Here is a 15,453-nt window from a genome sequence, read left to right as displayed (position 1 = left end):
TCCTCGGCGCCCCGGATCCCGCAACCGCACGGGCTCCGCATTGGAGAGCGGTGCGCGGCTCGTCCCTGTCGGGGCGGTCTCGGGCCTGATCCCGGTCCCCGGCGCCGTGCCTCCCGGAGCGCGCCCTTCTCTGGTCTCGCGGTGCGTCAGTCTCCCCGAATGAACTGGGCCTCGCGATCTCTGCTGAGTCGTTTGTGCACCGGGGACTTCATACGTGTCCAGTGGTACGTTGGGGGAGCCTAGGCTTTGGCACTAGGTCGCTCCAGCACCGCACTGTAGGGTTAGTCGTTTTGTCTGAGAAACTGCATTTCTTACTTTTGTTGTTGTTTTTTAGTTTGCAGTGCTGGCGCTCGAACTTGCTAGGCAAGCGCTCTATCCCTGAGCTTCGCTCCCAGCCCTGAACCTCTGTTTCCCTTCCTGCAAAAATGGTGTCTTTTAATATTCCAAGCTCATTCCTACCTTAGCGCGTCGGATCGGTGCCCTTCGCCCGCCCTTTGCTCGGAAATTGCCAACTTCGGTCTTTACAAGGCTGACACCTTCTCGCTTCCCTCGTTGTGAAGACCTTTTTGCTGGCTATCTACTCGGTCGTCATCACACTACTTTCAGTTGCTCCTTATCATTTACCCTATCTACAATTACTGTTTATTACTTTGTCAACTGCTTAGGTATGGTTTTTGAGCACAAGGACCCTGTCTGTCTTCCTTTTGCTTATTGCAGTTTGCCATTGACCTGCGCGTGGTTGATGCACGCATATGCCTTAGTGCAGCACAGAAAGGGACCTTTTTCTTGGACTCCATTGATTTCTCTCCTTCTTTCCTCACTTTGAGCTAAGGATCAGTCCTCCCCTATCAGGTTTCTGGCCTTATGTGCTTCCCACTTCCCACTTGATGTGTAACTTAGTCTTGCCCCTTCCATCAGTACCTTTCTGATTACTTTGTTGGGAGCCTGGTCAGGGAAACTCTTCTACACATGATTAAGTGCTGAGCAAGCACTGCTCTGGGCTTAGACTTGGTTCTTTATTCATTGAATAACTTTATTGAACATCTACTTGATTTCTGGGAATAGAGTGAAGAAACAAAAGCCAGCAAGGTCTTTTCCCTTATGAGCCTGTATTCTGGTGGGCAAATAAAAAAGCACAATGAATGAATTGGATGATTTATGACAGAGTGCTGAAGAGGTGACATTTGAGGGAGTCCATCCAGGGAGAGGTGAGAGAACAGAACATGACAGGCAGAAAAAATGAAATGTCAGTGTTCAGGGACAAAAACAAACTTGGAATATTTGAGGAACATTCAGGTTGCTCATGTGTGGATTAGGGAGACTTATTCAGAGACCAGGACTTTGAAGGCAATGGATGGATTTGCATTTGACTTAAGTGGTGGATTGTTTTCATTAAAACCAGGGTAGGTTGAAGTGATGGGCTATGTTCTTGACCTCCATGTTTACCATAGGTGGTTTTCATGTATTGGATCTTTCCCTCTTTTAAGTGAAAGGCTTCATTTGATTCTATAAGGTAGAAGATATATATACATATGTATATATATATACATATATGGCAAAGCACAAATCTTGGATTATTGCACGTTATGAATGTTTGTGAGATAGCCTTGGAAAGCAAAGCTTTTATTCCAGATACTTTCATCTATAACTTAGGGCTTATAGGAAAAAGCTAGGCTTAGGTCTAGCCATTCAATCCACAAGATTGGGGATTTAAGGTTAGAGACATGGCTTAAGTGGTAGAACACCTGCCTAGGCTGTGAGTTCAAAACCAAGTACTACTCCAAAGAAAATAATTTTGGATTTAGGCAAATATGTATTATGGTATGTATTTTTTAGTTTTGGGTGGATTTTGTCAGTAGTGGAGCTTGAACTCCGTTTTGCACTCTGGCTCAGCTGGTACTATCACTTGAACCACACCTGCACTTCTAGCTAGTTAATTGGAGATAAATCTCAAATGTGTCTACCTGGGTTGTCTCTAAACCTTAATCCTCAAATCTTAGCTAAGTGGAGTAGCTAAGATGACAGGTAGTAGCCACTGATGACCAGCCTTAAAATTTGAAAGTTTTAGATTTCGGTACATTTCAGATTGCTGGTTTTTGTATAGGAATGCTCAGCTGATGTTTGGTTTTAGAGACTTTATCACTGAAAGAATATAAAAAGGGCTTGCTGATAAATACTGGTCCTTTAGCTAACATCTAAGACTAGACTCTATAGTACTTTAACTTTTAAGGATTATAACATTCATACTGATATTGTGCCTCAGTTTTTTGTTTTAGGACTTGAGACAGAATTTTCTTTTTAAGTGCCAGTTCTGGGGCTTGAACATAGGAACTCAGGGTCTGGGCATTGTCCATGAGCTTTGTTGCTCAAAGTCAGCACTCTGCCACTTAAGCCACAGCTCCACTTCTGGCTTTTTTCGTGTTTAATTGGAGGTAAGTTTCATGGACTTTCTTGCTTGGGCTTGCTTTAAATTCTCAGATCTCAGCCTCCTGAGAAGCTAGTACCAGAACCTGGCATGAGACAGGATCTTACTGTGTAGCCCAGCATGGCCTTAAACTCAAGCAAGATCATCCAGTTTCAGCCTCTTTAAAACAGGGATTACAGGCATGTACACCTGCTATCATTAATATTTCATTAGTGAAACAAATGTACCTATCAAGTGATTTATATTGCATTTATGTCCTAGCTAATAGGGAGGCAGAGATTGAGGAATTCATTATTTAAAGGCAGCTAGGGTAAAAAAGAATTTCACAGAACTCTGTCATAACCAGTGACTGGGTAGTGTCGTATGCCTGCTTTCCTAGCTAGCAAAACCACAGCAGCTAGGCATGCTGGTGCAAGCTGTGTCCAGACAGGGAAGGCTGAGTTCCAGACTGGCCCAGAAATAATAGGTAACCACTTGGAAATTACAAATGAAAAATGAGGCTGGAGGTGTGGCCCAAGTAGTAGAGCACACACCTGGCACAAATGTATGACTTGGGGAAGGGCACAGATAATAATATAAAAGGACTAGTTTATACCACTCACTGTGCCTCTACATGACCACTCATGTGAACTTTGTTTCTTGTTTTTTTAACTTTTAGGTTTTACAACAATGGAGCTCAGTGATGCAAATTTACAAACACTAACAGAATATTTAAAGAAAACCCTTGATCCTGATCCTGCCATCAGACGTCCGGGTAAAAGAATAAATCTTTTTTCTTTTTTTCTTTTTGTACTGGGGCCTGAACTCATGATCTTGCTCTGTCACTTGACTTTTTTTTGTTGTTGTTCAAAATGGTAATTTCTACTTGAGCCATACTTCCATTTCTGGCTTTTGGTAGTTAATTGGAGATAAACAACTCTCCAATTTTTCTACCCGGGCAGGAAAGCTTGTAAAACTCCAATTAAACAAACCTTGTAACAAGGAAATTTCTTTTACAGCTGAGAAATTTCTTGAATCTGTAGAAGGAAATCAGAACTACCCACTGTTACTTTTAACATTACTGGAGAAGTCCCAGGACAATGTCATCAAAGTCTGTGCTTCAGTAACCTTCAAGAATTATATTAAAAGAAACTGGAGGATAGTAAGTATTTTGAGAATATATAATTTATTTATTTATTTTTTTTTGGGTCCGGTTGTGGGGCCTGAACTCTGGGCCTGGGCACTGTCCCTCAGCTCTTCAGCTCAAGGCTAGCACTCTACCACTTGAGCCAGAGCGCCACTCCCCGCTTTTTTTTTTTTTTTGTCTTTTCTTTTTTGGTACTGGGGATTGAACCCAGGATGTTGCGCTTGCTAGGCAAGTGCTTTGCCACTGAGCTACATCCCAGCCCTCCCCGCTTTTTTCTTATGTGGTGCTAAGGAATCGAACCCAGGGCCTCAGGCTTGCAAGGCAAGTGCTCTACCACTGAGCCATCTTCCCAACCCCGAGAATATATAATTTTATAACTGTGTGTTTGTAAGATTTATCTGAACTACTACAAAAGATTCAAACACAGATTAAAAAAAACAGGTTCCATGCCCGGGGCTGGTGGCTCAAGCCTGTAATTCTGGCTACTCAGGAGGCTGAGATCTGCGAATCGTGGTTCAAAGCTAGCCCCGGCAGGAAAGTCCATGAGGCTCTTATCTCCAGTTAACCACTAGAAAACCAGAAGTGGCTCTATGGCTCAAGCGGTAGAGTGCTCGACTTGAGCTGAAGAGCACAGGGACAGCGCCCAAGCCCACAATTCAAGCCCCACGACTGACAAAAAAAAAAAAAAAGAAACAGGTTCCTTTTCCTAAAGTCCTATCACTTCCTTTAAATTGATATAAATGCCCGTAAACTTTGTAACTCAAATTTCTGGACAGAATGTTAACTTGGTTTTAATTAACTCTAGGTTACTTCCTATTGAGAAGATATTATGTAGGAATATAGTCTTAATTGGTAATTGGTGGTTGTGGACTAGGGAATTTAAGGCTGAAAAAAAATACCACATATATTAAATTTTAAATTGATTGTGATATGCTCCTTCAATCTCAGCTTCTTGGGCGGGGGCTGAGGCAGGAGGGTAGCATGAACTGGTTAGACAGCATAATATCCCATCTGAAACAAAAATTTAGATTGCAAAGTAGTTTTGATTGGTTGATTTATTTTTGTGGCACAAGAAATTAAAGCCAGGGTTTATAACATGATAAGCAAGACCTCTACCGCTGAGTTACACTTTCAACCTCAGATTTGAGGCACAGTGCCACTTCTGGTTGTCTGGTGGTTAATTAGAGATAAGAGTCTCACATTGGGGCTGGGAAGGTGGCTCAGTGGTAGAGTGCTTGCCTTGCATGCATGAGGCCCTGGGTTCGATTCCTCAGCACCACATAAGCAAAATGAAAAAAGCCGGAAGTGGCGCTGTGACTCAAGTGGTAGAGCGCTAGCCTTGAGCTGAAGAGCTAAAGGACAGTGCTCAGGCCCAGAGTTCAGGCACCATGACCGGACCACCCCCCACCCCCCAAAAAAAAAAAAAAAAAGACTCACAGACTTTTCTGCCCGAGCTGGATTTGAACCACGATGCTCAGATCTCAGCCTCCTCAGTAGCTAGGATTACAGGTGTAAGCCACTGGCGCCTGGCAACTACAGTTTTATGAGGAGAAAAGGTTTTGTGCTTTGAAGGAATCATGTAGGAGACTGAGGAATAACCTGCCTTCCTCTTTTTCAGTAAACTGGAGAATTAAAATTATTGTTTATTTGGACGTAAGTAAATTTTTTTATGTTTGTGCTAGTCCTAGAGCTTGAACTCAGGGCACTGTCCCTGAACTTTTTTGTTCAAGACTAGCATTTTATCACTTGAGCCACATCTCACTTCAGCTTTTTGGTAGTTCATTGGAGATAAAAGTTTCATGTACTTTTCTGCCGGGCTAACTTTGAAACCAGATCCATAGCTCTTGGGCTCCTGAGTAGCTAGGGTTCCTTGCATGAGCCATCAGTGCCTGGCTAGAAGTATGAATTTGATATTACTTGCTCATTGATAATTTTGCTTTTAGGTTGAAGATGAACCAAACAAAATTTGTGAAGCTGATCGAGTAGCCATTAAAGCCAACATTGTACATTTGATGCTTAGCAGCCCAGAGCAGATCCAGAAGCAGGTAAGTATTTTGCTTCTAAGGGGAGCTCCCTTCTAAGGCTCTCTTCTAATAATCTTGTCCTCCCCAGTTGAGTGATGCCATTAGCATTATTGGCAGAGAAGATTTCCCTCAGAAATGGCCTGATTTGTTGACAGAAATGGTGAATCGCTTTCAGAGTGGAGATTTCCATGTTATTAATGGAGTCCTTCGTACAGCACATTCATTATTTAAAAGGTATTGACAATATAGATTGATTCTTCTGACATACTGTCTATTTACTTGTATAAATAGTTGTATTTTTGTGTTATTCTGAATATATTCCCCTAGCCATTCAGTTCATTATTGTGTTTGTTTCTTCTTAAGAACAATGTTTATTTCATATTGCCTGTGAAAGATCCTTGATTCCTTTTGAAAAAAGACCAAGAATTTCCTTTTAATGTCAGAAAGCCATATGGTCAAAGGTGTCTAATCAGCAACTGTCTTTGAAGGCATAAATGAGTAGACTATAACTTGTAAATTTACCTACTTTAATTTTCTAGATATCGCCATGAATTTAAGTCAAATGAGTTATGGACTGAAATTAAACTTGTTCTGGATGCCTTTGCTTTGCCTTTGACCAATCTTTTTAAGGTATGGAATGAATTCTTGGTGATGGTTTGAAATTACTTAGTATTTTAAGTTGCCTAAATATAAATTCTAAGAGAATAGATTTGAATGGCATTTCTTTGGAGGAAATTCAAAGATGGTATAATTAATTCCCTCCTGTTATACACATATTAAGTTTTTTTTTCTTTTTTTTTTTTTACCTGCTCACATTCCCTCCTCCCATTTTTCACTTCTGGGGTTTGAACTCATTTGCTAAGCAAGTACTCTACCACTTGATATGCACTCCCAGCCCTTTTTTTGCTTTCAATTTTTGTTGTTTGTGTGTGCCAGTCCTGGGGCTTGAATCGAGAGCCTAGGTATTATCCCTGAGCTTTTGTGCTCAAGGCTAGTGATCTACCACTTGAGCCACTGCTCTACTTCTGGCCCTTTGGTGGTTGGAAATAAGAGTCTTAAGTACTTCCCTGCCTGGGCTGGCTTCCAACCTCAATCCTCAGTTCTCAGCCTCTTGAGTAGCTAAGATTATAGGCATGAGCCACTGGTTCATGGCTTCATTATTTCTATTTAATAGAGCCTCACGTTTTGCCATGTTGCTGGGATCTTGGTCCTCCTATTTAGCTTCCCATGTTAGGATGTGTTGCTTTATGTAGCTTTATTAGTTGAGATGGGGTTCTCGGGAACTTTTTGCCTGGGACTACAGTCTCAGTAGCTAGAATTGTAGGCATGATCCCCAACTATATTTGTTTTTGTGAAATAGGGTCTCACTATTTAGCCCAGCCTAGCCTCAAACTCAAGATCCTTGTGTCTCAGCTTCCCAAGTGCTGGGATTACAAGTGTGTGCTACTATACCTCTCTATATAGTTTGCCTCCTTAAAGTAATGCTTCTTAGGACCTATTAATAAAAATCTGGGTTCCTAAATGTGTGGCTGTGTCATAAGTGTGCTGCCTTAGTAATGCCCTTCTAGAATCTCAAAACTTGAAAATTAGAGGCATGTACAAAGTTGTATTAGATAAATCCATCTGTTAGTGATAGAATAATGAGCAATTGGAAACAAGCTAAATACCAAGTAGCAGAGGAATCGTTTACTAAGAACATATTTAAAAGTTTTGTGTAATACACACATACACCTACACCTCACAGGTGATTGGAGTGATGATGTAGTTCAAATTATTAATGTTGAATTTTTCAGTAGTGTTATTAAGGACAAGTTAAAAATACTAATTTATTGTTTAGGATATCTTAATAGTTGCTACCATTTTTTTTTTTTTTTTGATGGTCATGGGGCTTGAACTCTAGGCCTGGGCGTTGTCCCTGGGCTCTTCAGCTCAAGGCTAATACTCTACCATTTGAGCCACAGTGCCACTTCTGGCCTTTTCTGTTTATGTGGTGCAGAGGAATCGAACCAAGGGCCTCATGCATGTGAGGCAAGCATTCTACTGTTGAGCCACCTTCCCAGCCTTAGCTGCCACTGTTTAAAAGCCACATTTTGTAGAAAATATGAGTTAACCTGAGCATAGCACAAAGCTGTTTTGCTAAGATGAGTGAGCTACGTTTATGCCACAGTAAAACCGTGTTCCTAACTTTCTTCCTAAGGCTACCATTGAGTTGTGCAGCACCCATGCTAATGATGCCTCTGCTTTGAGGATTCTGTTTTCTTCCTTGATCTTGATCTCAAAATTATTCTATAGTTTAAACTTTCAGGTAAGTTTCTTTTATTTTTTTTAATGTTAAATATGAGGTCCACATTACTGGTTTGCTGAACAAAAAGACTTTGATTCATATTCTTCATATCCTTATCCATGGTGTTCTCCTTCAGAGGTGAATAAGTGTTTTATGAAAGACAGTCACATTACCTGTTTCCAGCAAGAAGGCCCTTTATTGGGGTTTGAACTCTGGCCTTTGGCGCTATCCTTGCGCTCTTCAGCTCAAGGTGAGCACTGTACCGCTGGAGCCACAGCGCCACTTCCAGTTTTCTGAGTGGTTTATTGGAGATGAGAGTCTCATGGACTTTCCTGCCCAGGCTGGCTTTGAACGGGATCCTCAGATCTTAGCCTCCTGAGTAGCTAGGATTACAGGTGTGAGCTACTGGCGTGGCTCACCCTTTGAGAGTCATCCTAAACATTATTTTACTAGCAAGTACTGAGAAATCAGATTTCTGAGGCCTTCCTTTCTTTGTTCATTTACATGGATATTGGCACTGGGGATTATATTTTGGTTGAGACCCTGGATAAATTGTACACAGGGTCAACTACCAGGCTTAGAACCAAAGACACTGAGTAGAAACTCTACTATTAGAGTTAGGAGATGTCTGGTCACCCTGCTGTCAGAGATAGTGACCTCCAGCCATTTTTTTCCTTTTCTATTTTTTTTGCCAGTCCTCGGGCTTGAACTTAGGGCCTGGGCACTGTCCTTGAGCTGCTTTCGGTCAAGGCTAGCACTCTACCACTTGAGCTACCGCGCCCCTTTTTCTGTGTATGTGGTACTGAGGAATCAAACCCAGGGCTTCATGCATGCAAGGCAAGCACTCTACTGATAGCCACTTTCCTAACCGCCTCTTTTTTCTTTTGTGTTGATTCTGGGGTTTTAATTTAGGATTAAAGCACTGCCCCTGAGCTTTTTTGCTCTAGACTAGTGCTCTAGCCATTTGGTTAATGTCTGTGGTTAATGTCTGTGTTGGCTTCCAACTTCGATCTCAGCCTCCCAAGTAGCTAGGGTTACAGGTGTGACTATTTTTATTTGATATTGAATCAATAAGATTCAGTGCTTCTGGATCAAGAACATCATAGTAATTAACACTTATTGCTACATACACCAACTTGCCAGAAAGAGGATTTTGCCTTTCCACTATTCATAGCCAATACCTATACTTACTCTCCCCAATACCTGGACTCAATATCCCTAAAAGGAGATTGAGTGCTCTTAGGTAGAGCCAGAGATGCACAGCCATTTGAGAAATTCTTATTTAAATGAATGCCACTGCTTTTGCTTATACCTTCTGAGAAGTCAGGAAATGAAGCACTTGATAACAAGCCAGGGAAACCAGAGGAAGGAGACCAAACTCTCAGTGGGTTTGTCCCTCACTAGGAACGTGGTACTGGATTAATGCTATGGGAGAGGAGCAGCTACATAGGCCATGAGTTTGAGTCTGGGTAGTGATTATCTTAGGAATGAGAAAGGAAAGAGGGTATGTTGGTAAGCACTGAGCTTTGTTATGCTTCCTGTGGTCCTAGCTGACCTTGAAGAATAAGTAGATCTAGCGGGGCGCTGGTGGCTCACGCCTGTAATCCTAGCTACTCAGGAGGCTGAGATCTGAGGATCCCGGTTCAAAGCCAGCCTGGGCAAGAGAGACCGTGAGACTCCTATCTCCAATAAACCACCAGAAAACCGGAAGTGGCGCTGTAGCTCAAGTGGTAGAGACTCGCCTTGAGCTGAAGAGCTGAGGGACAGCACCCAGGCCCAGAGTTCAAGCCCCACGACCGACAAAAAAAAAAAAAGAATAAGTAGATCTAGGTTGGGACAGGAAACGGGTGGGATGATGTGTGGTAAGGCATACAGAAACCAAAGTCAAATTGACGTACTCAGCTGCCACAGACCCCCACCAAAGCAAAGAATTATTACAGTGGATAGTGCTCAGATTAGTAAATTGGACTTGGCCTATAGGCATATGTAGAATATTTGGTGAAGTGGAAATTTATTAAAGCAGTACATTTTTGTTAATCAAAAGTCTCAAGTCAGTGATTATTCTTTAGGATCTCCCTGAATTTTTTGAAGATAATATGGAAACTTGGATGAATAATTTTCACACCCTATTGACATTGGATAATAAGCTTCTACAAACAGATGTGAGTATTACAATGCTTTGTGAGTGAGCTTTTTGCATGGGCTTAGCTCAGAGCCTAGGGTTTGATCCCAGCACCCACAAAATTACTGTGATATGCCCTAAAAACCTATTTAAAATAATACTCTTTGTTACCAGGTAAATCTCATTAATGCCAGTGGAATTTGCTTCTGTTGCTTGTTCCATATGTAGCTAGACAGAGAAATTCTTGTTGGCCTCATGATAAATAGATGAGGCTATCTTATAGTTTCTGAAATACAATTAATCTTTGAAGATACTAAAATTAAACTTCTGTCACAGTAGCTTCTTTATTTACAATTTAGCATGTATTAATTGCATGAGGTATTTGTTGTGATATTTCCATGTGTGCATACAATCAATTCCCTCTTTCTCCTTCCCCCTTTCTAAAAGAATTACAGCAGATTTCACTGTTATATTTTAAAATATGCAAATCAACTATTTTAACCATATTCACTCATTTGTCCTCATGATGGTATTTACAGAGGTTGTTTTACTTTCTTTGTATGTATTTGTACCAAGGGGATTTGTTATGGTATTTCATTCATACATACATAAATGTATTTACATACACATACAAAACAATAAGCCTCTATTTTGATTTTTTACACGTTTTTAATTGTAAAAATACTGTACGAGGGGTTACAGTAACATGAGCAAGGTTTGGGGTTTTTTTTTGTTTTTGTTTTAATTTGCCTTTTGTTGTTGATCCTGGGGCTTGAATTCAGCATGGAGCTTGTTCAGTTTGCATCAGCTGGCACTCTACCATTTGGCTTTTTTCTGGTTAATTGGAGATAATAGCCTCATAGACTTTTCTGCTCAGGGTGGCCTTGGACCATGATCATCCATGATCTCAGCCTCCTGAGTAGCTAGGATTGCAGGCATGAGTTTGAAGTAGACTCTTAAAATTATTATTCACAGCTTGGGAAAAGTTCTGGTCTCGGTTTTGGATTATGTACTTTTCATCCTACAGCACTCATTTTGTTCTACTTATTTGTTTTAGGAGACAAAACCATGAAGTATTGGGAATACTACAGCACTAAAAAAATTTAATTGAGGGGCTAGGAAAGTGGCTCAGTGGTAGAGTGCTTGCCTCGCATGCATGAGGCTCTGGGTTCGATTCCTCAGCACCACATAAACAGAAAAAGCTGAAAGTGGCGCTGTGGCTCAAGTGGTAGAGCCCTAGCCTTGAGCTGAAGAGCTGAGGGACAGTGCCCAGGCCCAAGAGTTCAGGCCACACGACTGACCCCCCCAAAAAAAATTTAATTGAAATTTAGATCAGATTGTGATTTTGTCATACCTGATTTAGTGTCAAATTTGACTTAAGTACAAAGGGAACAAAAATGTAGCTTCTGAAAGTAATATTTTAGTCCTATTGGGAAAAAAAGATACTTCTCAGAAAATGAAGCTTTTCTGTTTACTTGTTGCATTCTTAGTACTGGTGTGTGAGTGACCTTTGAGCCATCTCTAGCCCAGTGATTTTTTTTGGTCAGTTGAGTAGCTTGAACTTGGGGCCAGGGTGTGCTATCCCTGAGCTTTTCTGCTCAAGTCTAGTACTCTACCACTTTGAGCTGGTGAGCCACTTGTAGTTTTCTGGTGGTTAATTGGAGATAAGAGTCTCCAAATCCTGCCCAGACTGGCTTTGAACCGTGATCCTTGGTTCTTAGCTAGGATTACAGGAATGAGCCACCAGTGCCCAACTAGCCCACAGATTTTTTTGGGGGTCCAGTTGTGGGGCCTGAACTATGGGCCTGGGTGCTGTCCCTCAGCTCTTCAGCTCTTGAGCCACAGCGCCACTTCTGGCTTTATTCTTTTTGCTTATGTGGTCCTGAGGAATCGAACCCAGGGCCTCAGGCATGCAAGGTAAGCGCTCTACACTGTGCCACCTTCCCAGCCCCTAGCCCACAGATTTTTTATTTTTTTGGGTGGGGGGGGTCCAGTCTGGGGGCTTGAACTCTGGGCCTCAGCTCAAGGCTAGCGCTCTACCACTTGAGCCACAGACACACTTCTGGCTTTTTTCTTTTTGCTTATGTGGTGCTGAGGAATCGAACCCAGGGCCTCATGTATGCAAGGTAAGCGCTCTACCACTGAGCCACCTTCCCAGCCAAGCCCACAGATTTTTGAGAAGGGTTTCAAACTTGTGATTCTTGAGTCTCTGCCTCTCAAGTGTTGGGACTGTAGTCATATGCCATCATGCCTGGCAGAATTAACTTTTGCTTTACATTTAAGTCTAAAGGAAATTTTCACAAAATTCTTACAGGTAGCTCTTTGCCTGGTTAATTTTGTGTTATCTCATTGTCTATCATCCCTTACATTTATGTTTTGAACAAGGTGTAAGGGAGTTGTTTTTCTCTCTTCTAATTTGGAGGTTTTTGGCACAATTCACTGGCATAGTTTAGACTGGTGAACTTTTTCTGTAATGGACCAGAGTAAACACTTGAGTTTTGTGGGCCACAGGCTCTGTTTTAACTACTCTACAGTTGTGATGTGGAAGCAGCAGGTAGTACTATAATTATATACATGAAGAATGAATGAAAACTGCCCAAAATAGGGATAGGCCAGATTTGGACTGTAGTTTACTGAGCATTTATTATACCATAGTATTGTTTATGAAAATCCTGTAGCATTACCTTTGCGAGACTTGAATAGGTTGCTTTGGCACAGATGTAATTTATACTAATGGATTTGGGATTTTAGCAGAACTCTTCTTGTCTTTTAGTCTTTAAGTTGTATGTTTGAGTTTTCTCTTTTCTGTTTACATGAGGATGAAGAGGAAGCAGGCTTACTGGAGCTTTTGAAGTCCCAGATTTGTGATAATGCTGCACTCTATGCACAAAAATATGATGAAGAATTTCAACGGTACCTGCCTCGTTTTGTCACAGCCATCTGGAACTTACTAGTTACAACAGGTCAAGAAGTTAAATATGATTTGGTAAGATGATGGTGGAGACAGTCAAGAGATTCTTTCCCTGTGTATTTACTGTAGATGAGCTGTTTGGTTTTGCTTTTAAGATATTCTTATTTTTATGTTTTGTTTCAGTTGGTAAGTAATGCAATTCAATTTCTGGCTTCAGTTTGTGAGAGACCTCATTATAAGAATCTGTTTGAGGACCAGAACACGCTGACAAGTATCTGTGAGAAGGTTATTGTGCCTAACATGGAATTTAGAGGTAATTATGGCCAAGTATGAAGGTTTCAGTTTTTAAAAGGGTGTTAGCATAAATTTCTTGTAACATGCAGTTGAATGTCATTTCTAAATGAAACTTATGAATCAGATTATTGTAAATCTGCTTCCAGACATGCAGGAAAGAAATTGTGGCTTGTGTAGAAGGCATGTGCTATGCAGGGTTCATTTAACAAAATTTGAATAAGACTTTTAAAATGACCCAATGAATCTGGAAAATACAGGATCTCAAATTAGGATAATTTTAGTGGTTTCTTTTCTTTGGTTCAGTGTTTCACCAAAATGAATAGCTATTTTGAAATAGTTGACTTCAGAATAGGTGATTTTTACGTGCCAAGTTGAAGGCCACTGTGTTTGTGTACAGGTCAGGAGCAGGTGTTCGTATCCATCCCTCTTCTCACAGTCATGAGGGCCAGTAGTGACTGGAGGGTGCAGAGGCTCAGGCTTCCTCCTGGAATGCCAGGAGGACATTAACAACAGTATAGTGTGAGATTTTGTTTACACTCATGGAGGTTGTCTTCATCTAAGTATTGTCTGCTCTGTTTTGTTGTTGAAATGACTTAACAAGTGATGATTATAGGGTTTTTTGTTTTTTTGTGGGTCGTGGGGCTTGAACTCTGGGCCTAGACACTGTCCCTGAGCTCTTCAGCTCAAGGTAAGCAAGCGCTCTACCACTTGAGCCACAGCGCCACTTCCAGTTTTTACTGGTGGTTAACTGGAGATAAGTGTTTCCTTCCCAGGCTGGCTTTGAACTGCTATCCTCAGATCTCAGCCTCCTAAATAGCTAGGATGACAGGTATAAGCCACCAGTGGTTGGCTGTTAATTGGTTTTCTTGTGTTCTGCTCCCTCCTCTCCCCCTTCCCTGTTTCAGTCCTGAGGCTTGACTCAAGGCCACTGTCCCTGAACTTCTTTTCCTCAAGACTAGCACTCCACCACGTGAGCCACAGTGCTACTTCACTTCTGGCCTTTTGTGTTTACGTGGTGCTGAGGAATTGAACCCAGGGTAGTTCTTTTGTTTTCATTGTTCTTATCTGACAAAAAGCTTTTCACAGCTGGAGTGAAAGTTGATTTGGGAGGGATACTGTCTTATGTCACAACTGTTTGATTTATCTAATAGCTTTTCATGGTGTATTAGCTTCTCTAGGGATGATTAAGAATAAAGTAGTCATGGATGGGAAAGAATGCTGTGAACAGCATTTCTATGCTCTCATGTACTTGATATGGAGTGACATAACATGTCTTTTTAATGGGTTATTTTAAAATATCAACTCTTTGCAGCTGCTGATGAAGAAGCATTTGAGGACAATTCTGAAGAGTACATAAGAAGAGATTTGGAAGGATCTGGTATGTATTTTGCTTTTGTAGCTGTGGCTCTTGCAAGCCAGTTTAATGTCATTCTCTTTCTGGTAAATAGGAAGAGTGGAGACTAGGATAAGAGTAGTTTCAGCTGGTTGCCGGTGGCTCACGCCTTAACCCTAGCTACTCAGCAGGCTGAGATCTGAGGATCACCATTCAAAGCTAGCCTGGGCTGGAAAGTCTGTGAAACTCTTATCTCTAGTAAACCACTAGAAAACCGGAAGTGGTGCTATGGCTCAAGCAGTAGAGCGGTCGCCTTGGGCCAGTGAAGAGCTCAGGGACAGCACCCAGGCCCAGAGTTGAAACCCCATGACTTTTTTTTTTTTTTTTTTTTTAGCGGGGAGCTGGGAAGGTGGCTCAGTCGCAGTGCCTGGGTTCAGTTCCTCAGCACCATATAAGCAGAAAAAGCTGGAAGTGGCACTGTGGCTCAAGTGGTAGAGCGCTAGCCTTGAGCTGAAAAGCTGAGGGACAGCGCCCAGGCCCAGAGTTCAGGTCCCAAGCACCATATAAGCAGAAAAAGCTGGAAGTGGCACTGTGGCTCAAGTGGTAGAGTGCTAGCCTTGAGCTGAAAAGCTGAGGGACAGCGCCCAGGCCCAGAGTTCAGGTCCCAAGACCAACCAAAAAAAAAAAACTTTCAGGTTTGGATTTTGTCCCTAGCATTGCAAAAAAAAGCAGGGAGGGAGTCAAAACATACTGTCTTAAAAATTTTTTAATTGTTATTATAAAGGTGATATACAGAGGGGTTATAGTTACGTAAGTCAAGTAATGAAAGTATTTCTTTTTTTTTTTTTTTTTTTGGGTCCGGTCGTGGGGCCTGAACTCTGGGCCTGGGCTCTGTCCCTCAGCTCTTCAGCTCAAGGCTAGTGCTCTACCACTT

At 41.6% G+C, this 15,453-nt stretch overlaps 1 protein-coding gene across 1 annotated transcript in view; it reads left to right on the top strand.

Moving 5' to 3' along the window:
* Positions 1-15,453, top strand: part of Cse1l (CSE1 chromosome segregation 1-like (yeast)) — a 35,597-nt gene that overhangs the window by 471 nt on the left and 19,673 nt on the right. Inside the window, exons 2-11 of the mRNA XM_013024313.1 lie at positions 3,084-3,179; positions 3,424-3,566; positions 5,495-5,596; positions 5,664-5,809; positions 6,115-6,205; positions 7,773-7,880; positions 9,929-10,021; positions 12,800-12,967; positions 13,076-13,205; positions 14,499-14,564. Coding sequence (XP_012879767.1) covers positions 3,095-3,179; positions 3,424-3,566; positions 5,495-5,596; positions 5,664-5,809; positions 6,115-6,205; positions 7,773-7,880; positions 9,929-10,021; positions 12,800-12,967; positions 13,076-13,205; positions 14,499-14,564 — 1,132 coding nt within the window. The 5' untranslated portion in view covers positions 3,084-3,094. The remainder of the gene's footprint in view (positions 1-3,083; positions 3,180-3,423; positions 3,567-5,494; positions 5,597-5,663; positions 5,810-6,114; positions 6,206-7,772; positions 7,881-9,928; positions 10,022-12,799; positions 12,968-13,075; positions 13,206-14,498; positions 14,565-15,453) is intronic.

Source organism: Dipodomys ordii, unplaced genomic scaffold, assembly GCF_000151885.1.
Source record: "Dipodomys ordii isolate 6190 unplaced genomic scaffold, Dord_2.0 Scaffold75, whole genome shotgun sequence".
Lineage (NCBI taxonomy): Eukaryota > Metazoa > Chordata > Mammalia > Rodentia > Heteromyidae > Dipodomys > Dipodomys ordii.
Note: the sequence above shows the minus strand (reverse complement) of the source record. Positions and strands in the feature narration are given on the sequence as shown.